At 35.4% G+C, this 26,004-nt stretch overlaps 1 protein-coding gene across 2 annotated transcripts; it reads left to right on the plus strand.

The window, feature by feature from the left end:
- The first annotated feature begins 3,560 nt into the window (after positions 1–3,560).
- Positions 3,561–26,004, plus strand: LOC125651533 (uncharacterized). 2 transcript variants are annotated; one of them, XM_048880176.2, is made up of 18 exons: positions 3,561–3,972; positions 4,059–4,106; positions 6,433–6,990; positions 7,095–7,355; positions 7,545–7,656; positions 9,540–10,689; positions 10,811–11,990; positions 14,900–16,311; positions 17,363–18,062; positions 18,535–18,651; positions 18,763–19,076; positions 19,172–19,279; positions 20,686–20,836; positions 21,131–21,314; positions 21,505–23,054; positions 23,135–24,385; positions 24,506–25,024; positions 25,171–26,004. In XM_048880176.2, exons 1-18 carry the CDS (start codon positions 3,735–3,737, stop codon positions 25,452–25,454), a joined length of 10,137 nt encoding a protein of 3,378 aa, XP_048736133.2. In that variant the 5' UTR covers positions 3,561–3,734; the 3' UTR covers positions 25,455–26,004. The 2 variants fall into 2 exon arrangements, with proteins under 2 accessions (XP_048736133.2, XP_056020824.1); XM_056164849.1 differs by lacking the exons at positions 24,506–25,024; positions 25,171–26,004 and having other exon boundaries at positions 21,505–23,058; positions 23,135–23,333.

Below are 26,004 nucleotides of genomic sequence, written 5' to 3' on the forward strand. Positions count from 1 at the left end.
ACGTGCTGATTTCCACGCAATAGGTTGTGAACTCCTAGATTTTGTCATTTGTTGTGTTTAATAAATGACATTTTCATTCTCATTCAGATTGTCTTGTTATAAATCATTTAAAGTAAAAACAAGCTTCGGTGAGCTGTTTCAATTAAGAAAACCAGGATAAGACATAAATAATATTTTTTCTTATTCAAAACCGTGCGCATTAATTTAGCAACTCCTCATTCAATTGTTATTCATATCAACTAATCAAAATTAACTAATGGTATCATTAATGAATTACATTTAAAGATATTCTTATATCAATTTATAACATGTCTTTTATTTGGAAAAAAGTAGCTATTTTTCATTACAGCGCACACCATTCACGATTTAAAGATATTCATTGAAGTTCAGGATGTCCATTATTCAATTTAAGAGAGCAATAATTTATGTTCACAGTAAAAGTAGCAAATAAGGAACTTGCATGCCATATTAGAGATTCTCTGTTATAAAGAAGAATATTCAAGTCAATAATACAAACGTTTTTCTTTTATGCAATATTATTCATTCGTATATCGTGATTCTGTTCATCTAGTTATATGAAAAAAATATTAAAGGTCAAGTACGGTGATTTTCCTAAAACTTGAGTTTTATACAGAAAAATGTCTGTCGTACACTTATGGATTAATTTCCATGGCAATTTTGATAAAAATCACTTGGCGTGAATTACACGGCGCTATCAAACTTTTACCTGAGCGATCGATAAATGTGTTGTGACGTGAGTTATCGTTCGTAGCTTATGACGTCATCTGAGACAACTTTCGACTGCATTGATAGGGTTTTATAGTGTTTACATAGAAAAGTCCTGTATTTATGGTACAATGCGCTGCTTTGAACTGCAATGTGAAATCGGGACAGGGATTAAGTATATTTCTTTTCCCAAAAGATATTAAATTTCGAAGAATTTGGATACTGAAAGTGAAAAGAGACACTGAGATTTGTGACAAGCCACGAGGATCAGTGAGTGACACTTTAATTAACGAGGATCAGGTTTCCATCATCCTGTTTGACTCCAAACAAAGTGCAAAGTGATGATTAACTGGACATCCTACAAAACAAGTGGAGGGATGTATTTTAATTATATAAAAAGTTCAACCCAAAAAGGGAGGATGCACGCAATCCACCCCTCTCTACATCCACCACTGAATGCTTTAATGCGACATTGTATTCAATGGGTTTGCGATTGCACATAAAAATTAATGTCACCCATTACCTAGTTCGAATTGATTTTATTTCTTTTATTAAATGAAATATCTTTCGAATATTGTCGTACTCATACTATATTTATAAGGGACTCATCGTCATCATTTCATTTCTTCACTATATATATATTGAAAAAATAAAATATAGTAAAAATGGAAATGAATTTAATTTTAAAAACCCATTGTGATAAAACCTTATTTATTGCGAGGTCAGTCCAATTTCCAAAGCTTTTTTTTTTCAAGTTCATTATGAAAACAAGTACAAGTTTTTCCTTTTCCTAATATGCTACATTCCTAATGTGCTACATATATATCATGAATCATAAAGGCAAAATTTCACACCTCAAAATGCTACAATTCGTTAACTTTGTGCCGTAATATATCAATTTCGCATTTGACGTGTGTTGTGAAGAAATTACATGTACTAATAGGCCTAATTTACATTTTATGATATTGTATCTACATGTAGATGTTTTTTAAAAAAAAAAAAAAAGGGAGGGGGGTTACAAATAACGTTGTGCACAATAAGTTTTTTTCTTTTGTCTTTTGTTGTTCTTTTTTCAAAAAGGCATTTTTCAGTTAAATATATATCTAGCTAAACACATTATAATTTGAATCTGATCAATGTCATACAAATAAATCCCATAATAAAAAAAAAAAAAAAATACAAACGCGAGAGTCAATCTAGTTAAATACGCTCACAATCGCTACAATAGAGTATACGGCGAGTATCTATGAAGTCTGATTTTGATTAGCCTCGATTGTGTAAAATACAAAGGTTATCTTTTGATAGAACATTTTTTTCCCAATATTATTCCCAATTTTCTATGGACTGGCCCGGTAAATAATTTCTAAATGAGATATTTGTCGAACATATAAATGTATATATCATATAAATATTACTATCTGATGGTTTCGAAACGGGTGTAGGTACAAACATTATAAAGGTTGAATCCCTAATCTCAAGTGTATCTACGGTATTTCATCGTCACTATCCACGGTGTTGCTAAAACTGGCAATTTCTCACAGAAATTAAAACGATGATATACAGACGTAAACAACTACAATTGTCTCAGATGACGTCATAAGAAAGGGTGACAACCCCTTCATTCGTTTCTATAAACAACGATTTTGGAATAGGTATTTTGCGCATTTACCTGGATTTAAAAAAAAATAAAATAAATAAACACATCCATAAACTTTTCAAAACGGGTTTTAGTGAATTATAAACTTTATTTTCAAATCTATTTTTATTACACTTGAACTTTAAAATGACGTGCGTACGTAATCTATATGCGTTTTATGCAAACCTACGACAACAAAACCACATTTCATTTCATTGTGTATACTAGTATTTACATCAATAGCAAATAACCTGATTCTATAGTGGTGGATCCAGGATTTGTGAAATGGGGAGGCTAATAGGCTGGGAGGTCTGAGGGCTTCTTAAAAGGTCCCCAGTGGGTTCAGGAAGAAGCCCTGGTGGGGCACAGGGGACAAAAGCTCCCGGAAGTCCCAGGGTTTGGGGGCTTTTAAGGACACTCTTATGCTTTATTTTAGCTCTACTTTATGAAAATAAAATCAATAACAACATACAATCGATTGGGTCATAAAAGGGGTGGGGGTGGTACCCCTCCACATCTGCCACTGCTGTAGAACTATGATATACTTTGCGGATCTACAACCATGTTATGTAAATCGAGAACACTAAATGGAACAGCACAGACAAATCATATTGATCACATAAATTTTTGATTGGCGGGAAAGTCCGGTGTTTTTTCTTTTGAGTTCTTGTAATAACTCACGTACAGATATATATTTAAGAAAATTTACAGTTAATTTCTATTTTTGTTCATATTCATTTACAAATAATTTAGATGAAGTATACATTGACATCGTTTCGGTGGTCGACACGTGGCCTGCCTTGTTCGGTTTGACATCGTTTCGGTGGTTGACATGTGGCCTGCCTTGTTCGGTTTGACATCGTGCTTTACTTACCATTGTTTCGGTGGTCGACATGTGGCCTGCCTTGTTCGGTTTGACATCGTGCTTTACTTACCATACCACCCTCAAAACTAGAACAGAGTAGACAAGAAGTTAACATAGAGTATCTAGTGACTGTAAAAGCAATGTATGATATAAAGAAAACCGTTATCAACTTCATAGCTTTACAACTATTATGATTTCAATTTATTATCTCGTGTTAGATGCAAAATCTTTGCAAAAGTTATGCAGTTATTTATTGAATAAGATACTATAAGTACTCTGAGCATTGTGCATGTGAAGATTGATAATCGCACAAAACAGTGATTCATCGTAATTCAGGTCTGGACTTGGCAGGTTATTTGTGGCAGTGTAATTTGCACAAAATATTTCAACAAAGAATGTTTAAATCTGCATAATGAAACTCGTATTTTAAACTTCCTAGTTTGTCCTCGTAAATATACGTAGATTCCATACGCAGATTTCAAAGTAGTTTCGTTTTGGAGTGCCAAAATGAAATCATGTATCATCGTCTTGGATATCTTAATTCTTGTAATTGCTTTTAAGAATGGTCAGTGTTGCGATACAGAATGCAGTTTTAGTGAATGGAAAGAAGAAAGTATTTGTCATGATGGAGTAGCGAAATGGTCTCGAACGATATGCTGCAAAAGCAATCCACACGATTTAACAAAGTGTTTGGCAGCCTGCAAAGTGTCTTTGGAAGATTTGGAAAAGATAGAGAATTGTAAAGGTATTTATATGTATATGAAACGCACGCACGCACACACGCACACACACATGCTGTCTCCCTTTCATATTTGTATTTTTTTTTTCCAGGTGGCAATAAAAAGTTTAGGCCAAGGCGGTCAATAAGTGTTGACAAAAGTAAGTTAATGAACATATTTACATAATGTAATGTTCTTTATGATATAGAAATCATCTAGAGTTGGTACTTTGCTAAAACATATACATTTACTCTGGTGTAAAGACGTGTGCATATACCTGTACCAGCTCCGTTTCATAGTTCATCCCTATATAGAAATGATGTAATTTGATATCATGCACGTTGGGACAAGCTTACTATGACGAATGATATAGGAATACCTATGCTATTATTAGTTAAATCTATTATGACAAACAATATAGGAATACCTATACTATATTAGTTGAATCTACTTTGACAAACAATAGAGGAATACGTGTGCTGATTTTGTTAAACTTTTCAGTAGAACTCTAGTTTGGTTGTTTACCACACAGCAGATCCAGTCTGAAATGAATGACATAAGAAATATCAAAATGTGTATCATGGATTTTGAAATTGTTTAACAATATTTTGCATTCCATTTCACGTCTAAATGTTTGCTAGATTTATTATGATCTTTGCACTGATTTAAATAACAGTAGGTGTGCTACACCTTGGTATATGCTTTAAAGCCCACCTAGAATGGATCTGATTCTACCAGTGACATTTTTTGTTTTTAAATTTATGGTCCCCTTCTTCAGACAAAGTACACTTATTTTAAAAGCGGGCTTAAGTGTGAGGATTTTGTAAAATCATGGTGTTTAGTCTGCATACTAAATAGTCTTATAATTGCAAATGACAATATGTTAGATATTGATTAATTCAAGATCTGGCAAAATATAGTGGGCAACTAAATGAAAAACGTTATGTTAAATATTCAGCATTTTAGTGGATGAACAGGTAAAGGGGGGCATTGTACATGTGACTTGTTTGGAATTATGTTCTGTAACACTGTTAACAGTAGCACTAGTTAGTAATAACTGGTGATTTCTTTATTTGAATTTCAATATGTTTAGAAATATTTAAAGGGAAAGGCAATCCTAACCACATAGTTGCTTTTATGAATAAAGTATCACTTACTGATATCGTAATTGACAGTCTTGAACAACAAAACTCCTTGCTTAACAATTAAATTAATATTAATCTATCATGTATTTTGAATTACCCGCCGCTAAGAGAGTGGCCATTGAAGTTTAATTTATGACGTCACACCGTCTATTCCGGTTTATTTCATCAGCAGCACTGTAAACATGACAAATCACGAACAGTTAAGTTTGGAGCCGTATAAATTTGAGCCCGCTCTTTCGCAAGAAGACATTGAGAAAAGACATTCAGTCAAGTCGCAGACCAGGCAGACGGTAAACGTTTCTTCATACAAATGTCTTGAACCTCAACTTGTCATTACGCAAATGATAGATCCACAGTTTACGTAGTCTTTTCTTTTCAAATGACTTGGTTGAGTCGGGAATTTCGAACCCCCCCCTTTTTTTTTTTTTTTTTTTTTTTTTTTTTACATCTCCCCTTCGCATTAGTGTAATTGACTGCTTGCCAGGAAGGCATCAGCCTATTTATTCGTAAGATCTACCACATGCACATCTTTGATGATCTCACAGGTGCTTGGGTTCAGGACCCCTCCCCCTCCGAATAAGCTACATGAGTTGATTTAATTAATTTTTGTTGAAAATATTCTAATGCATGTCAACAACGTTTTGCATATCCATAAAGTCCAAAATACATGTAATTCAAAATAAGCCCTTTTAAAAAAATACCCTCACTGGTTATTATAAGTTCTGTTATGATAACCAGTGAGGGTATTTTTTTTAAGGGCTTATTTTGTATTATTTTGGACTTGATGGGTATGCAAGACATGCATTAGAAATATTTTCGAGAAAAAAAAATTAAATCAACTCATGTAGCTTATTCGGGGGGGGGGGGGGGGGGGGATTCCTGAACCCAAGCACCTGTGGATGATCTTAGAATCTCATCAAAACCGGAACAGACGGTGTGACGTCAAAATTATTGATTTTTCTGGTCTTGAATACAAAAGGGTTCCACATCATGGCAGCCTCTATAGATCGTGGGAATTTCAATTTTTGACGATTTCAAATTAGTCCTGAAGCTTATCTAGACCATATATCAACAGAATTGTATGACAAATCTTTATCATATGATTAATCCTATTATTTATCATGTAAAAATAGTTTGGGCTGGCTTTCCCTTTAAATCTAATATTATTTTCAATATTTACGGTAAAACCATTAAACAAAAAAATGGAAATTAAAATGTGGTGGGTATATTCGGTGAGTAGATTAATGACAGGCCCTTTCATTATAGGCAAAGCAAATCGATTGTATATACAGATGAACCTATATTTATTTACAATATATCATGTCACATTAACTTTTGTAGAATGTGTACCAGTGGACCTTGTATTTGTAATGGACGATTCTGGAAGTGTATCAGAAGAAAACTTCCAAACTATGCTTACTTTTGCAAGCGATCTGTTGAACTCCTTCAAGATTGGAGAGAAAGATACTCGCGTTGGATTGATTACTTTTAGCTCGTCTGCACGGCGCATCTTCAACTTTGACGCATATTCTTTACGGACACAGATCCAGACTGCCATCAAAGAAACTTTGTATAACGCTGGGGGTACAAACACAGCGGATGCTTTGCAAGAAGCTCGACAAATGTTTGTTTTTAACGACGCAAAACGCTCAAATGCTCTTAGTCTTGCAATAGTTCTTACAGACGGGCAATCAAACAGTGCGGTAGATACTGTAGATAGCGCGAACAACTTGCATAATGCAGACGTCATGGTCTTTTGCATAGGTATAGGGTCTAATCTGAATGAGAATGAATTAAGAGCGATAGCAAGTAACCCAGATGACAAGTTTTTGATTAATGCAAATGACTTTATCACACTGCACTCCAAAATAACACAGCTGACGAATAGTCTTTGTATTGGTAAGCTTTACAAAAATGTGCAGTTTCTGTAGATTTATGTGTTCAAGACAACTATTATAGCTAAAAATTCTTTACTATGGCATATTTTGTTGAATTGATTGCAGATGACGTCATCCCAAATTTTGAGACATGTGATATGGAGATTCAGGATAACAATGGCGAAAGAAGTCCTCAGTCTATCTCACTGAATCAGCCAACATCGTGTAATAATCAAAGAGATTTTTATGGAAAATATCAAGTTGATAGGGTCATAAGTAACATCACAGTGGATGCAGAATATACCGGAAATAAACCAAATGCGGTGGAAGATTTTCATTATGGGATAACTCAATTAACGATTTCTAGACTTGAGAAAAGCATGAGAGGTAATATTGACTAAGATTCTGGCAGTTGTTTAATCATTTGTATTTGATTCTGAAACACTTTAATGTGTCAATTCATGTTATGTACACAATTTGGATTGAGGGAAATTAAACAATACTTCCAAGTGGAAATACTACAAACCAAAGGTTTTTTTCTATTTGTGTAGATTTATTATAAAAATCATGATTTAGGGTATGACACAATTCTTGGAGTTGAGCATATTAACATCAATAATCCACCCCAAAGATTGGTATCGTCAGACAAGATCATGGAAAACAGTGGACATCTTGTGAACGGAAAAAGGTATGTCTTAAAAATCAAATTCCATAACTGCAAGTATAATTCAAAAACCAAATAACTTGTTCTAAGTCAGTCCTATAGCTGGAACCCGGTTTGATAAAAGTGACACCAGAACACGTCGTACATGGCTGAGAAATGAAAAGACATTGTACCATTCATTTAACCTAGTAGGGCAGAGTAACCCTGAGATTTTCAAACGAAGGATTTTACTCACTTTCCGATTACAGCAAGCTATAAATAACTAGAATATTTCTAACCATTGGATATGCCGAGCATGATCAAGTTAACAGGGCAATAATATCCATTCAAATCACCCGAAATGCTACCCTAAGGGAATTCATATGAAATACATTCTGGTAAAAAGTGATAAATAAAGGATATCTATATTGCGTGTTTTGATATTTGGTTTATCCAACGAGTTGATATGGTGTATTTATTCGCGAGGCTTGCCGAGCGAATAAATACACCATATCAACTCGTTGGATAAACCAAATATCAAAATACTCAATTATAGATGTTCTAATTATCTCATACGTCTTCTTTTCACTTAAATTTGAGATGATCCCCAGTATGGTAGAAACAACTGGTTGGATTTGTTTTGAATCCGTGGCTCAGACGTCGTGCTTAATCTGTCTACCTTACGCGGGAAAAAATAGAACGCTTATAAACCATTAATATACAGTACAAAAGGTCATTTTCATAAAAGAAACCATGGATAAAAATTGTTTTAGAAGGAATTATATTTTATAATTAATAATGGTTTTGCCATCCAACAAAGTAACAACTATTGACTGAGTATTTATTTTTTGACGTAGGGCTGACCAGATAAAAGTTTGATGTCGTCGTCGTTTTGAAATAAACGTGTAATAACGATCATTGAAAGTAATATTTTAATGCAGCGTTATTAGAATGTTCAACAGTTTACAATGAGTAGAAGTGTTTGTGCATTTGGATTTTATTAACGTAGTTTCTTTGGATCTAAGGGCGAGAGGAAATCCTGAGGCACTTTAAATAGGCCTAGCCTAGTAAGTAAAGCTGTTGAGACTTGTTACATTTAATATGCTCCAGAAAAAAGAGACTGTGCTTGTGAATACTTGGTACCGCTGCATGTCGAAGTACTTTCAATTAGGCTTGTCCAGTAGGCCGTCGATTCGTTGTCGATGATAATAGTGTGCACATATTTTTGTTTTCTGATCGTAATTTTGAGTAGTTACAGACCGAGTTGGCATTTTTGTGCCGGTAACTTGCATTATATATCAGTGGGGGCAACATCATTTTAATTTTGCTATAAAAGAAATTCTAAATGAATACAGAATAATAAGTTTTACGCTTTATTTCATGCATGGATATGCATAAACACAGAAAATATGTCATCCAAGCGGGGACAGTGTCAAAAGTAGTTCGGACCGGAAGTGCTTTATCAAACGGGCGTGTCATAAAGCTAATGCTTTATCTCACTCTCAATATACACCACACGTATGGGATAAAATTTAATATTGCCAATTAAAATGACAATAGTAGCATATTTCAAATTCATTTTAAGTACAAGATAGTTATAAATGCAGTTTAGATAAGGGTGAACCTCTAAATATTTTCCTAATTGTGTGTTGTTGTTTTTTTGCCTAACGATTCAACAGAGGTAAATTTACATATATTTCTCTATTGTCCAAGTACAGGTAATGGAAAGCTAACTCAGTTTAGAGTTATCCTTTTCAATTTAAACCCCTATGTAGGGCTCTTCTAGGTCATAGGTGAGTTCACTTGTCTCCGCCCAATCATGCCAATTTGATTTTATAATACAATATACAAGCACTACAAAAGAATTTTTGTGAATGAAACATTATCAAAATTGGTTTTACATGTATAAATTACTTCTTTTCTTACAGATTTTGTTTGTTATATACGGCAAAATCAGGTGGTTATGTAACATTTGGAAGTAAGACGTACACATACAGCGACACCGTGGCGACTAAAACAAGATGTTATTTCTTTGATTCGGACGCACCACAACACTGTAAGATTCTTGGAACTTGTACACAAAGCCCTGTGATGGTGCCCTCTCCAGTAACAAAAACAAACTCTGTAACTGTCAGTTTTCAAGGCTGGGAAGACGTATCGCCATCACCATCATCTTCAGCATTTTCATCTGGAATTCAGCATTATGAACTTTATGTTTATGAGATGGTGAGTGGAACGCCAGGAAAACTAACTATGGATACCACACCTAAGACAGGAACACTTCTTTGTGAAGTTTGTTCTAGCTTCACAGTTTCTTTACCCACAGAAAATCAACCTATGCTGTATGCATTCGTCTTAGAGGTAGTGGATGTTGCTCTAAATGCACGCCAAGCTAGAACATTTATTCTCTTTGATAATGTTTCAGAAATCGTTACACATCCTCAACAATCTCTAGTTGTAACATCAGCATCACTGGCTTCAAACAGGATATGGCAAACAAATAGAGGAGATGTATGTTACGGGTGGCAAAATCTCTTCTACAACGATAAGTTTGTGCACTACAATCCATTGCTTCCGATAGCTCCAGTATCACATGGCCTTATTTCACCATCCTATGACATTTTTTCTGGACATTTTTCTAGCACTGGAACACAGAACATACATGGAATTGTGAATTTCACATATTCAGTTTCAAGAGAAGATATAAACATATACACAAATAAGACAGTCTCCAATGGCTTAAGCGAAACAATGTGCCTGTCAATTCTTGCAATAAATGACGGAGACAACATCTCGTTTTCGATAACAGCGTATGACATTTCGTTAAATACTCTGACGGAATCCATATACCATTATATAGATTCTTCCCCTCCATTTATTGAAAATGCATGGTTAACCAAAGGTAGAAAATCGCAACTGTTCGTGCACAATTCGACCGATCTGTCTAAGATGATCGTGGAATTTGAATCTTTTGATTTGCACAGTGGTTTGTTCAAGATAGAATGGACTTTCGGGATATCAGACAACAATCAAATTCTAGGATTCGGCGCAGTTGGTATAAAAAAAATGAGTGCATCGGTAAGTAATTGATTCTGAAAATCTTCCAAAAAGGAACACATCGATAAGTATGAGCTCTAATTCGTGAATTCATATCAAAAGTTCGATTTAGTTGTTTGATGTTCATGCTCTCATCTTTCAGATTTGTTCAATGGAATCAATGTGTTATTGTCCAGTAAAAGGTGATTGTGAATATTACAATTTCACCATCAGCCTTAATTCTCTCACAGCAAATAATAGTCATATTGGAAATCATCACAGAGGATATTTTTTCGATATAAAAGCTACGAATAACGCTTTCCTCTACAAAACACACCGGCTAGATATTTTTGTCGACGACTCTCCTCCTGAAAAAGGACAAGTGTTTGACGGTCCACAAGATGGTAATGATGTAGATTACACAGATTCGAAAGATATTTTGTTTCACTGGCAAGGTTTCAATGATCATGAGAGTGGCATAATGTTTTATCGAATTAAAATATCAAATGTATGCCTATCTCAGCAAAGCAACTCAAGTACGATCCATTCTAAAGGCATTCATGCATTTGACACGGAAGAATCCAAGATTAAAATCAATGTGAATGGAACTGGATTGTATATAGCTACAGTTATAGCGTTTAACCATGCATACGAAGCATCCAGCCCGGTATGTTCTGACGGAGTGTTATATGACAATACGTCACCCATAATTTCCACAGTGAAAATACAAAACTTGAAAATGGCACCCGCCGTTGGTTGCTTAAATGGAAAAGCGTGGTTTGTGAATAATTTCGTCGAAAAACACAGCGTGCAAATGTCAAACCAATGCTATTCAACGTGTAACAATAAAACAAATCATAACATACTGGAATTTATTCGAGAATCAACATTTTCGACGAAAGATTGGATATGCTCTAATGTAAATGACTTCGAAAAAACTTTGTTTTATTTGCCAAGCTCTAGATTGCGTGTAAATTGGACTGTATTTGATAATGAAAGTGATGTAATGGAAGTTTTCATAGGTTTTGGATCAAATCTCCATTCTGACACCTCTCCTGATATAATGGATTTCAAATCATCTCCACACCAACAATATGGGGAATATTTGCTTTCGGGTATATCTTCAAATTTCATATTCTACTTGTTTGTTAAGGCAGTCAACAAAGCAGGAAAGGCTACCACAACATCCATCGGTCCTATAGTCATCGATGAAACAGCACCAGACTGTTCAAACAAGCCTAATATTACCATTGAAAATACCACTCTTGTGATGAAATGGTCCCCAGACAGCTTTCAGGATCTAGAACAAGAAGAGGAGATTGGTATAATTCATTATAGACTGAGTAAGTACACATATACTAATGTATGATTTATTTTACATGAAAGGCGAGGATAACGAACAGTGATCAATCTCATAACTCCTATAAGCAATACAAAACAGACAGTTTGGCAAACACAGACCCTTGGATATACCAAAGGTAGGATCAGGTGCCGAGGAGGAGTGAGCATATTACGCACATATAAATGTAGTTTCAGTGCCAGTTATAATCGTAAGATAATCAAATTATGGTAATGAAGTATGCACCCATCTTTTCTATTTGGAATGTTTTCTTTCATTATCGATTTTCTTTACACTACAGAGTGATCTAACAACCACTTATAAATCATGAGATTTAAATTTTCATTCACATATTCTATAGACTATATTGTAAATTTAAAGCTTAACACATTTCATATTTCAGTTGTATTTTAAGAACGTATACATTACTGTTTTTAGAGCATTTGCCAAGAACAACTTACATATTGTAACTGGATGATAAGTGAAAATAACGAACAGTGACCAATCTCATAAATCCCATAAAAATACAAAATTAAGAGTAGGGCAAACACAGACCACTGGACACTCCAGGGTAAATATTAAGTGCCCAGGAGGAGTAAGCATCCTTGTTGACCACCCTATCTTGATCAGGTAAACAGAATAATTCGTTATTGCATTCACAGTAAAATGATTAAAGCCCGACGGATATTTTATCAATTTAGATAATAAAGTTGGAACAAGGAAATATGCATATTTTGTGCTCAGTAATCTAAAAATTACTTTGTTAAACACCACTCTGATTCTAAGCACATGTAATCTGAAGATATGAAAAGGATGCTCAAGTTCTTCGTTAACAATATTTACGTAGTCTTTGGTGACCAGGCTTCCAACAGTCTATTTGGAGAATTCCCATGGTCACAAATTGTGCTCCATTATTAGCTGATCTGTTTTTGTATTCTTATGAAGCAGATTTTGTTATATGAGAAGAAAAAAATCTTTTGCTGTGGCCTTAAACTCGACATCTTGATATATGGATGGCATTTTATCTATCAACAGTGCTCATTTTCATTCATATGTCGATTGGATATATCCCAGTGAACTCGAAATGAAAGACACCTCAGCGTCTTCCATATCCGTTTCATATTTGGATATTTTATTGTACATAAGTTTCAACGTAAACTAACAACACAATTTGACAAACGAGAATGGCTTCAACTTTTCCATCGATTGCCCCTATTTATGTAGAAATATTCCATTATCCCATACATGTACATATGGTGTTTGTGCCTCACAATTGATTCGATACACAATTGATTTGATACACAATTATTCTGCATATGATAAATTTTTGAATCGAGACAGGCTACTTACAAATAAGTTGATGTTACAGGGACTTCAACAGTCTCACTCAAAGTCAGCATTTTTGGAATTCTATGGTCATTATATTAATTAAGTTGCAAATACAAGGTATCATTGTGTCGAATGCTGTTTGACGTGTTTCATACCAATTGTTAGGCTGCTCTGCACAGACTGATTTTGACTGCGGATTACTCCGTTAACTTAATCAAGACATAAGGTTCACGGCGGGTTTGACCGGTAAACAGGGGATGTTTACTCCTCCAAGGTACTAATTCCATTTCTGGTATGTTAAGGGGTCCATGTTTGCCCTTCTTTTTATTTTATGTTCCTTATAGGAGTTATGCGATTGATCACTGTTCGTTATCTTACTTTTTTAGCTCACCTGAGCTGAAAGCTCAAGTGAGCTTCTCTGATCGCCTGTTGTCCCGTCGTCTGTCTGTCTGTAAACTTTTTACATTTTCGACTTCCTCTCCAGAACCACTAGGCCATTTTCAACCAAACTTGGCCAAAAGCATCCTTGGGTAAAGGGCTTTTAAGTTTGTTCAAATAAAGGACCATGTCTCTTTCAAAGAGCAGATAATCACAAAAATTCAAAAATTGGGTGGGGTCATTTAAAAACCACAAGGCCAGAAAAAATCTTCTCAAGAACCACTGAGCCAGAAAAGCTGATATTTACACGAAAGCTTCCTGACATTGTGCAGATTTAAGTTTGTTAAAATCATGACCCCCGGGGGTAAGATGGGGCCACAAGGGGGAATCAAAGTTTTGCATTCAAACATATAGGGCTTTTTAAAAAAAAATCTTCTTCTCAAAAACTACTGGGCCAGGAAAGTGGAAATTTACATGCCAGCTTTCTGACATAGTGCAGATTCAAGTTTGTAAAAATCATGATCCCCGGGGGCATGATGGGGCCACAAGGGGGGGTGGGGTGGGATCAAAGTTTTACATAGAAATATATAGGGAAAATCTCTAAAAATGTTCTTCTAAAAAGTTACTGGGCCAAGAAAGTGGAAATTTACATGAAAGCTTCCTAACATAGTGCAGATTGAAGTTTGTTAAATTCATGGCCCCTGGGGATAGGATTGGGCCACAATAGGGGATAAAAGTTTTACATACTAAAATATAGGGAAAATCTTTAAAATTCTTCATCTCAAAAACTACTGGGCCAGGAAAGTTGAAATTTACATGAAAGCTTTCTGACATAATACAGATTCAAGTTTATTAAAATCATGGCCCCCGGAGGTAAGATGAGGCGACAATAGGGGATCAAAGTTTTACATACAAATATAATGGGAAAATCATTTAAAATCTTCTGAAAAATCACTGGGCCAGAAAAGTTTACATTCACATGAAAGCTTCCTGACATAGTCCAGATTCAATTTTGAAAAAATCATGCCCCCCCCCCACCCCGGGGGAGTAGGTTGGGGCCACAATAGGGATCAAAGTTTTACATGCGAATATATAGGAAAAATCTTTAAATATGAGACAAGGTGACTCAAGTGAGCGATGTGGCCCATGGACCTCTTGTCATGATAGAGATGAAATGAATGTGACACTTATTTCTTTTACCTGTAGGGACAAGGTCAGGATTTTCGTCACCATACTTTAAGTGGACATCGGTAATCAATCCAAAATGTGAAAATGGCTTGAATTGCATACGGATTGATGTGAAAGACATTAGAAGTTTCACGAAGAACGGAGAAGTGGGCCCTTATTACGTTGAAATTCAAGCCTACAATTATATTGGGTCTTTCTGTTCCATGAAAACTGGGGACATTTATATTCCATCAATGAGTCCCCCACACCTTGGAGAATTGCTGGATATTTTGCCATTGAAAGAAAATGACCCTGTACTCTATGTGGATGTGGCAGTATCACTCAATCATAGTATATACTGTGTAGCATTGCTTGGATTTGAATTTCGTGCAGGTCACAAATATGAAATTGGAGTGGGATCATTAGAATCCCGATCGAATGTAATTCCTCTGCACACCATTCACCCCAATACTCGTAATGTATTCTGCGAGAATACAACAAACGTAGTCATGGGACAAAAATACTATGTAATGTTGAAAGCTACAAATCGCTTTAACATGAGTTCCACTGTATCATCAAATGGTGTTGTGTTCTTAAATGATGCGGACATTATGAAAACTGCAACGATACAGATAGGAGAAAGCTGTCAATATTCAAAAACGTTAGAAAATTACACTCGAATTGAATTCTTAAACGGCAGTCTAAAAGTTTTTTTCAACTTTCCGTTGGAAATTGGAGAAAGATATACATTGTTTTTGAATAACGTTTCCTGCTCGGAAGCCATTATTACAGGACACTCCGCCAGTGTACACTGCTTTAAGAATTCGGCTACATTTGTACCCTATATTCACTTCCCAAATGTTGTCGTTCAAAATATTTCTCAAGGATTTGATTTTTCGTTTGTTACCTTAAAAAAATGCTCCGATGATGTCAAAGTACTACGGTCATCAGATCATGTTTCGATCAGTTGGAAAGTCGATCACAGTCTGCTGCATTTAATCACACACTTTAAAGTTGTACTCTTGCAAACGTGTTACATGCATGTACTGTCAAATTGCACCAGTGTTAAATTATTTGAAACGAATATCGCAGAAAGTACACTCCACACGACTTTATACACGGGTCAAAAATTGAGAACTGGACAGTACGTGTTTACACTACAGTTTTGTTTCAGTAATGTGTGCACGACATGTGTATTTTCAGAAAAAATTCATATCGAAGAATCACCGATTGATAGCGTTCATTTCAAGTCTAAAATTGAATATGTGATTGATTCCCCTTGTCTCAATGTTGAATTGGATCTACAAAAGGGAGAATGCATGGCGCCATACCCTTACAATTTTGCACAGTTTTATCGATGGGGTATATTTGATGATGAAAATGGAATTAAACAACTATCTCCTTTATTTGCATTTGATTCCACAGAGTTCTCATATTCTACAGTGAAGAAGGTATTTGCTTTTTGCTTTTGAATGAATCATTTTAGATTCGAAGAAAAGAATAATATGGTAACAATGACAATATTACACAATTATAGACATTTTTTTTAAGGTCAATACGATGCTTTAGCTACCTGAGAAACGCAATATTCTCCAGAGCAGCTAAGGCATTGTTGTTCTTATATTGTTTACCGTCCCGCTCGAAAACCTTTCACTCATATGGAGACGTCACCATTGCCGGTAAAGGGCTGCAAAGTTTAGGCCAATGCTTGGCACTTACGGCCTTTGAGCAGGAAGAGATCTTTATCTTACCAAACCTGCTGTGACACGGGGCCTTGGTTTTTACGGTCTCATCCGAAAGACCGCCCCATTTAGTCACCTCTTACGACGAGCAAGGGGTAATGGGGACCTATTCTAACCCGGATTCCCACGGGATCTAAAGCATCGTATTTACCGAGAAAATGGTCAATAAATGTTTTATTATATGATTGAAAATGTGAATCATCGAAACTTGTACCGGAGCCCACGAAACGCTACCTGGTCGGGTATTTTTTATACAAATATAATTCCCAAACTTTGTGATTAGAGATGCGAGTTTTTAATTCAAAATCTGGAAACAAGATTTAACCAAACCTGATCGGCCATCTTCACATCGGATTTGATTTTACTTTAATCCATTCATTTTTACTCCTGTTCGTGATAGAAGTAACTCTTTAGAGTTTTTATGAATAATCAATCAAACATAGTGAATAATATCAATTTGGTAATTCCTAATTTCAATTTTTGTCCGATGTTAGAAAAATTGTTAATATTCACCTTAAAGGGCACGTGCAGTTGAAAACAACGCCCCAATTTTCTAGTTTGTTGGATCTCAACTAGTTAGAAAGCTCGGAATTATTCAATTATACAATAATGAGCTTACAGCACATGAACTATATGGACGGTCAGATAATTACTATATGTAAAGTCATTCAGACTATATCTTAATTAAAATTAAAATTTGAATATCAAATGGAACAAAATAATTAAACCTGTTTAATGTCATGTATGATTTTTATTTCAGCGGAGTGTCTGCACATCGCTTCCCGTTCATGTGCATCGGCCATTATTTTCTTGTGTTGAAAGTTATTGTGCATCCGGAGTGTTTGCAAGAGCATGCCAGCAGGTGAAAATTATGTCCCATCATAACAACTATCCGAAAGACATCGTTTATGATTTAAATGCTTATTCAGAAGAAATTCTAACATTGGAAAAATACAAATTCAGTTCAAATATTGGCGCTGCAATGAAAACATTAAGTGCACTTGAATTTAACTTTGGTCGTAAAACAAAAGTTGCCGGTTTTCTTTTAAACGTCGGAAATCGAAATGTAACATGGACAATAATGAAAAAGCCTCAGGTTCCTCGGTCTTGTGCGAATGATCCTAACTGTGTATTTAGTTCTACATCGATTGGAGGATTTATTACTTTTTCGTCAAAGACGCCCCTGGATGAGAACGTCTTGTATTACCTGTGTGCTAATGTTTCACCAAATGAAAACTCATTTTTAAGTGACGTTCAGAGAAAGCGTTCGTTATGCAGTAACGGCTTTGTGTTGGATAATGAACCACCTGTGACTGGATTTGTGAAGGTTGACAACGTGCACCAAGGATATTTGCAGAACTTAACAGAGATCAGATTCTTTTGGCATGGATTTCAAGACGATACAACGTATGAGCTTCTCGGATACGAGTCTGGCATTTCAAAATATTCTTCCTGCTTAGGTAGGTCTACTACATAATGTTTGCCTCGTGCATTTATTTTCTTAAATGTTTACATTCATATTAAATCTGGTGCATCAAAATTGGTACCGTATAAGTTTTACATTATGACCCCTGGGTCGAGGCCTCTGCTGGTGGACTGTTAGTCCCCGAGGGTCTCTACAGCCCAGTAGCTAAGTACTTCGTTACTAGCTTGAAAATACGGATGTATATTTAATTGCTGTTATAAAATTTAGAAATTCATTTCAAAATTAAGGATTATCTCCCTCATGCAAAGCTCTTATCCTTGGACGAATTTGGCTCCACTGGTTTGGCACGCTGTTTTTGGCTATATTTAGATCTAAAACTTCATAGTGATTTCGGATTTCAAACATTTCGGTTGAGCATCAGTGAAGAGACATTATTTGTCGAAATGCGCATCTGGTGCATCAAAATTGGTACCGTATAAGTTTTACATCAGTGTCTGATTTTACAGGGACATCTCCTTGTACAGACGATATTCGGAAGTGCCGAGAAATAGGACTGAAACAATGGGATATGGAGACGAATTTATATTTAACTCCAGGATTAACATACTACTTGGGGATCAAAGGTCTCTGAAAAAAGCTTACATTCGGGTACTGTAATGAAAATATGCATTTTGAAGGAAATATTAATTCCTAAATATCTAGCTCATATAATGACGTCTTTTCTCAAATTACAGCATTTGATCATGTTGGTAATACAGCATGTGCTAGCTCAGACCCGTTCGTATATGACCCCTCTCCTCCCATCCAAGGCAATGTTATCGTAGGACATATCTCTAAGCACCACTATAGTACTTCAAGACAGAGGATAAAAGTTTTTTGGAACGGGTTCAGTGATCCAGAGAGTGGCATCAGAAGCTACGAAATTGGGATAGGTACAACACCAGCACTGGATGACATCATTAGATTCTATGCAGTAGGGCAGGACTCAGAAGACATTTTGACAAATGATCATGTTGTTGAAGGACACATTTATTTCATTCTGCTTCTGGTGAATATTTACCCAAAAGTCTGATTAGGATGCATATTTATTCTAATTTTACGTATCACAAGGTATTGAACAAGACGATATTATATATATTTAAGGCTGAGAACCATGCAGGACTTAAAACAATGGCGACGTCTTTGCCGTTTTTAGTCGACTATTCACCTCCTTCGTTGGGAACTGTCTTAGAAGGTCTTCCTGGAAAAACGGTATTAAACAATATGTTAATACTTTTATATCATAGAGTATGGGTATGATTGCTAGGTATTGAAAGGAAACTTAAATTTGTTTTATAAATATTCATCATTAGATTTAGTGTACATACTCAGTATGTTAACGTTATGTTAGCTTTACTGGATATTTTCATGTCTTTCAAAACTATTCTCTCATCACAGAAAAAAATTATCCTTGTTTCGATACTGTTAAATTCAGAATTTGATCCGACTTTCCGGATCATCGCACAGTGGTGATCTGAATCTATATCCATATCACTGAGGATATGATGATGGTGTGACAACTGAGTGGTCACGCGTAGATCCAGGATTTTTTACCCAGTATGTCGGACTTTTGACAAAAAATATAATCTTAAAAACGTAAATGGTTTAATGCAATCTAACACTCGAAATCCTAAATCGTGTGTGTCGCTCAGCGACCTTCCACTAAATTGATTTTCAAGAACCTACAACATGAAAATGTCAAACTAAAGTCTTCACACCAAACCCACTGTCTCCCATCTATATGAAAGCGAAGATAACGAACAGTGATCAATCTCATAACTCCTATAAACAATACAAGATAGAGATTTGGACAAACACGGACAACTGGACATACCAGAGGTGGGATCAGGTGCCTAGGAGGAGTAAGCATCCCCTGTCGACCGGTCACACCCGCCGTGGGCCCTATATCTTGATCAGGTAAACGGAATTATCCATAGTGAAAATCAGTGTGCCAAGAACGGCCTAACAATCCACATGAAACACGTCAGACAGCATTTGACCCAATGATAATTGTAGAGGCAAACTAGATCGTTATAGCGACCACAGAATTTGCGAAATGCTGACATTAAACGAGACTGTTGGAACCCTTGCACCATCAACTTGTTTGTCAGTAGCCTGCTTCGATTTAAAAACTGACCATATGCAGAACAAGCTCTTGAGTATCGAATCAGTTGCGAGATGTAAACACCATATGCAGCTGATAATGGAATTTATATAAAAATGATGTATATGTACCTGCAAGTATTCGTGTGTGTGTGTGTGTGTGTGTGTTTACAAGAATATTAATTTACGCATTCCATAACAACAACAGCGAAGAAACCATATTTACACTCGTACTTCATGAGACTATTTTGTAAAAATCATTGACTGTCAAAAGGAATTGGTTAACAGTTGAAAGATCGAATTCCGACATGAACACTTTATTGTGCATTCCAAAAACATTTTTCCGTATTGGTTTAGTCTATTCCATTGCATACAGGTTCAGACTGGGGATCACCCTGTGATGACTTCGTTTCTCATTCAGTCAGGTTGTTAGTACGGCGGAAATGGGTACATATAGCTTAAATATTGTTTTTAGATGAGGTTTGTGAATTATGAATTAAATTCTTGTTTTAAAGGATATGGATTTTGTGTCATCTGTCAACTTCACATGTAACTGGAGTAGTTTTGAAGATCCTCATTCTCAACTTGACCACTATAAAATTGGTCTTGGAACATATCCATTTGGATCTAACATGCAGTCTCTTTTCAACATTGGAATACAGAATGGTATAAAGATGATATGTTCTGGTTTTAGAAACAGTTATGAACTATTTGCTCAAATCTGTGTACATGTACATATATTCATTGAGACTGTAAGAACTCTTTCTTTCTCAAAGGGGCTTGCTAACCATTCAGTAAATCCTTCTATACAATTTTAAAATTAAGATACCCGGGTATGCTGCTATATACATGTAATATAAATAGTATGTTTGGTTACAGAAATTACTATGGGGTACTGACCCCCTCCACCTTAAAAACCTGTTGAATGTGTACGATTTATGTATTCATTACCTTAAACAGAATGGACATGGAATTTACCTCTTCGTGAAGGAGTTGAGTATTTCACAATAGTAGAAGCTTGCAACTCAGCCGGACTCTGCTCTCAAGCAACGTCAAATGGCATCACCATTGATGAAACACCACCTATTCCAGGAGTTATCTTTGGAGGAAGAATTGGTTCTCATTTGCGATATTATGCACTCAGGTTTATATTCTGAATATATTTTTGTTATTATCCTATGCACGTAATAATGATATATCGATAATCTAGGAGATAAATGAAGACAAATACGTAGGTACAATTACAATTTTTCGAATGCATTTGAATCATCTACAATATATGTATCTACATAACACAAGAAGTTCTGTATAACAAACATATTAATATTTTGTAGAACTACATTGGAGTTTCAAATTCATGATTTCTATGACCTGCATTCTGGAATATCACATTTTGAAATATGCGTAGGGACATCAAGATCCGTATGTGACATAGAAGGAAAGAAAAACATTCGTCTAGAAACAAGTGGAACACTCTATGATTTAAATCTGCCAGAACATACAGAAATCTTTATGATACTAACAGCCTGGAATAAAGCAGGATTGTCAACAGTTACGTCATCTGATGGTATCCAAATTGATACATCTTCGCCCATTCTTAGTCAAATTCCCACCATTTCAAACAGTAATAGATATGGTTTTGTGATAGATCGGTCATTTCTGAACATTTCTTGGTATTTTTACGACAACAATACCCCGATAGTAAGATGTATTGTAAATATCAAATCTCATCATGGACGGCATGTAGATGTACATCTTTCTGCGAAGAACTTTCTTACTTTATCCCTGAAGAAAAATGACTGGCTGCAAAATGGAAACACATACTACTTCTCTGTAACGGCGTGTAATGCTGCCGAACTCTGCTCAACAGCAAATGGTGAAAATTTCACTGTAGACTCTACACCACCACATTTTGGACATTTCCTTGACGGAACATGGTCTAATTTGGAAAGCAAGATAGAATTACACATCAAAAACTTCAGTGACTTTGAGTCTGGTATCATTGGATATTTCGTTGCTATTGGAGAAACCTATGGCTCAGATGAAATAAGCAAAGGGATAATTTATTTTCAGCATTTTGGGAACTGGAATGATAAACAACAGATAACAATAAAGCTGTATAGGAATCTAACTGTGAATGAAAAGATATACCTATCATTGTGGTCGTCAAACAGAGCTGGTCTTAACAGCAGCATTAGACATTTTGCGCTTTTTGTATCTAGAACGTTATCAATTCACGAAGGACATCTAATCCTCGAGAAACATTCTTGTAATGCAGAATACTGTAATTATGATTGCACGTGTTCCGTTTTCAAAGACAAGTGTACAGAGCTAGTATCTACTACTCCTACCTGTTCAGAGACAAACATTACGAACCTTTTCTCCGTGTTCACAGTTAAAATCGGGCTCAATAATGGGAGTAAATTTTCACTTTCGTCACAATGCCTTCATGCACAATGGGAAAGAAATACAACCCATGCAAAACGACACGAATGGAGTTTTGGTATTGAAGGGCGTCCAATAGGATTTGGGATTTTTGATTCACACTCTGAACAAGTTTGGCATGACGTAAGCAACAACAATAATGTAATCCATTGCCTATCGAATAACCGTAGCTTAGAACACGGGAGATCCTATATTGCCTATCTAAAGGCATGGTGGTCGTTTTCGGATTTTACTATCTTTCAGTCTGAACCCATGCTAGTTGATCTCACTCCACCAAGTGTTAGGAGAGGAAAATATATCGTCGATTCTAATGGTGACTGTACCAGGGACATTGATTATATATCTTCGAACAATATTACAACATGTTGGGGAAATGTGTTCTCAGATCAACAAAGCGGAATCTTCTGTTACAAAGTCTATATAGGAACACACCCAGGGGGTATGTAAGTTTTCTGTTTCTAGTAGAAATTAACGTTTACATCTTGTTTTGATATAAGTTATATTGTTTTTGTTCTGTAGGTGATGACATCACTGGAGAAAAGAATGTTGGAAATGAAACAACACAACATTGGTATAATCTTGATCTACGGAGAAATGTTGTATACTTTGCCACTGTCGAAGCAGTAAATAACCTGGGTGCAACTACACTATTTACATCAGATGGATTTTCAATAGATGATGAACCACCTCTTGCAGGCGTTGTATATACCTCTGAAAATTTTAGAGACAATACTTGGTTAACCAATGAAAACCAAATATGTGCATCTTGGGAAGGATTTACAGACCACGATTCATCAATAGTAGAATACTATATCGCTCTCCAGAACAAACACACAATGGGACAGAAGGCCGTTTCATTCATTCCCATAGGTATACAGAACAAATATTCATTCAAGGAAATAGAGTTAAATGGCAATGATGCATTCTTTATCCTTGTAAAAGCGAAAGATGCCGCAGGCTATTTTTCTGAGACAGTAAGTTCAAAAGCTATCCTTGTTGATACCACAGAACCAGTTTCTCTTGTTTGTGAATCATATAGCCTCATATTTCGCTATAATAATGTTTTTGGAAACAACATTACAACAAATGAAACACATTTTGAAAAGGGTCGAATTTATTCCATAACCATACAATCTGAGAACTTCCCAAATCTGCAACAGGTAATAATCTCCATGGGAAATGCTAGTAAAACAGTAAACTTTGAAACAGTAAATGGCGATACATTTTTCTCCAATTACTCCTTTTTTTCCCAAATTGATGGATATCAGTCGATACGCATTGAACTATTTGATGCGAAAAACACGAAAGGAAATATTACTTTCAGACTTTTCCAATGTAACACAGAAAAAGAAGTTGAATTTGGAGGTGTGTCCGCACGCCAAGTTTCCCCGTCGGATATTCTGGTGTCTTTTTTTGTTGCCGACTTTGAAAGTGGTTTAGCTGATACGCTTATTAAAGTTGCTAATACTCGAAATGGTTGTCCAATCCTGTCCATTAGAACTAATGGAGAAACAGGCACACATTATGTTAGTGTTCCCATAGCTCACCAATCATCAATTTTTGTGTCTATCGTTGCTAAGAACAATGCAGGTAAAGAGAAAACATTTTACTCAAGTGGGCTCACTATGGATCATACACCTCCGGATTTGCAACAAAAAGAAAATACCTATACTACGACTGAGAATAATGGTCATTGGGATACACAAGTTAATATTCGTTGGAATGCAGACGAACAGGAAAGTTATCTACAGTTTTGCCAATGTGCGTTTGGTAAGAGGCACATTAATCTTTGTGCAAAAATCAAACTCAATTTGTTCAAATTATCACTATTTCATTGTTATTAATTTAACCTTAAAAACTATAACTCAAGTCTGATTTTCCTTATTGAAGGTACAGTCAGTGGCTCAGAAAATTTGCAAGAATGGTCAGAGTCATCGATTTCAGAGTGTGTATCAAAGCCTCTGAGTGTACCACATGCTTCTTATGTGTATCCGAAGGTTCGCTGTCGCAATTCCGTGGGACTTGCTAAAGAAATAAATTTCGATCCAGCTTTTGTTGTATACAAGACACCTGTCCCTTCGCAGACAAGTGTAAAATTTTCGGTCCTCAACGTTCACTCGAAGAATGATAAAAACTATCAGCGTTTTAATACATCACTGTATTTTTACTGGGAAGAGTTTGGAACATCTACACAATCAACAACTTACAACTTTTGTGTGAAAGAAAACAACGAAATTCTTCGTAATTGGACTGATATAGGAAGACACACCTACACTTCAGTTGATGGGCTCAAACTTAAGACTGGGAAAGTTTATAGCGCAGAGATTTATGCTCTGAATTCAAAGAACCTGCGGAGCAATGTGTTAAACTCCTCTGTACTTATCAGCGATGTAATTCCAGTTCAAACAGGTAAAAGTCAAAATTGTATCATAAAACTATCACAGTCAAAGCACCATATCATTTTGTTAGTTAAAACATTGTGATATTTAAAACGCCATAACATTCAAGTCACTATTTCAATCAAATTGATATTCGCTTATAATATATTTTTGAAGGCAATTCCTGCAGACTTGAGAATTCAACCAAAATTGAAAGGGGTTATATTCTAACATGGGAAGATGTCTTTGATGTCAACCAAAACTTTGATCCATGGTATACCGCGTACGTTGGTTCTGATCAAAATTATAACAACGTATTGCAAGGAATTTCAACTGATAAAAGAAACGTTACACTGACCGACGTAAAACCGTGCGGGAATCTTTATGTTGTCATTATTGCAAAGTATGCGACGGGCACACAGACAACATATAGGGAGGAATTGATCAGACCATGTCCGTAATTGACTAATATAAATCTTGCATAAAATTGTATCGATGGTAAGTCTACAAGAAAAAAGTATGATGACAACTTGTTGGGATGGGAATATCACTATTGTTTTATTTGTATTTTTGATAACAATTTAATGTATTGAAAATGTTGTTACATTGTTATTTCTATATTGTATTGTAAGAATGTTCTCTTAGAAACCTATTCATAAAAATACATTCTCTTATATTTATATTTTGTGGATATTTATGTTCAAGAAATTTTTCGATGAAAAGTGAAGATGTTGCCTTTTAATCTTTCACGTTTTTAACGTTTAAAACATGTTTTTTAGAATTGATTTTGTCCTTAACACAAAATAAAAATCCAGAAAGATTAATGTATATTGATGGATTAAAACCCCCAAAACAAAACAAGTAAGCTTATTTTGCTTTTGAGTTATTGCCCTTCAATAAAAAAAAGTAAACAAATACGATGTACATATTTTAACATAATATATGCTAAATATTACTAAACATAATTATATTTTTGTATGTATTTCAATCCAATAAATTCATTGAAGAGAA

Source organism: Ostrea edulis, chromosome 5 (genome assembly GCF_947568905.1).
Source record: "Ostrea edulis chromosome 5, xbOstEdul1.1, whole genome shotgun sequence".
NCBI lineage: Eukaryota > Metazoa > Mollusca > Bivalvia > Ostreida > Ostreidae > Ostrea > Ostrea edulis.

Coding starts and splice junctions, on each gene's coding strand:
- LOC125651533 (XM_048880176.2), top strand. CDS start 3,735: ATGAAATCATGTATCATCGTCTTGGATATCTTAATTCTTGTAATTGCT. Junction 3,973..4,058: donor AAAGATAGAGAATTGTAAAG/GTATTTATATGT, acceptor TTTTTTTTCCAG/GTGGCAATAAAAAGTTTAGG. Junction 23,055..23,134: donor TATAGGAACACACCCAGGGG/GTATGTAAGTTT, acceptor TTTGTTCTGTAG/GTGATGACATCACTGGAGAA.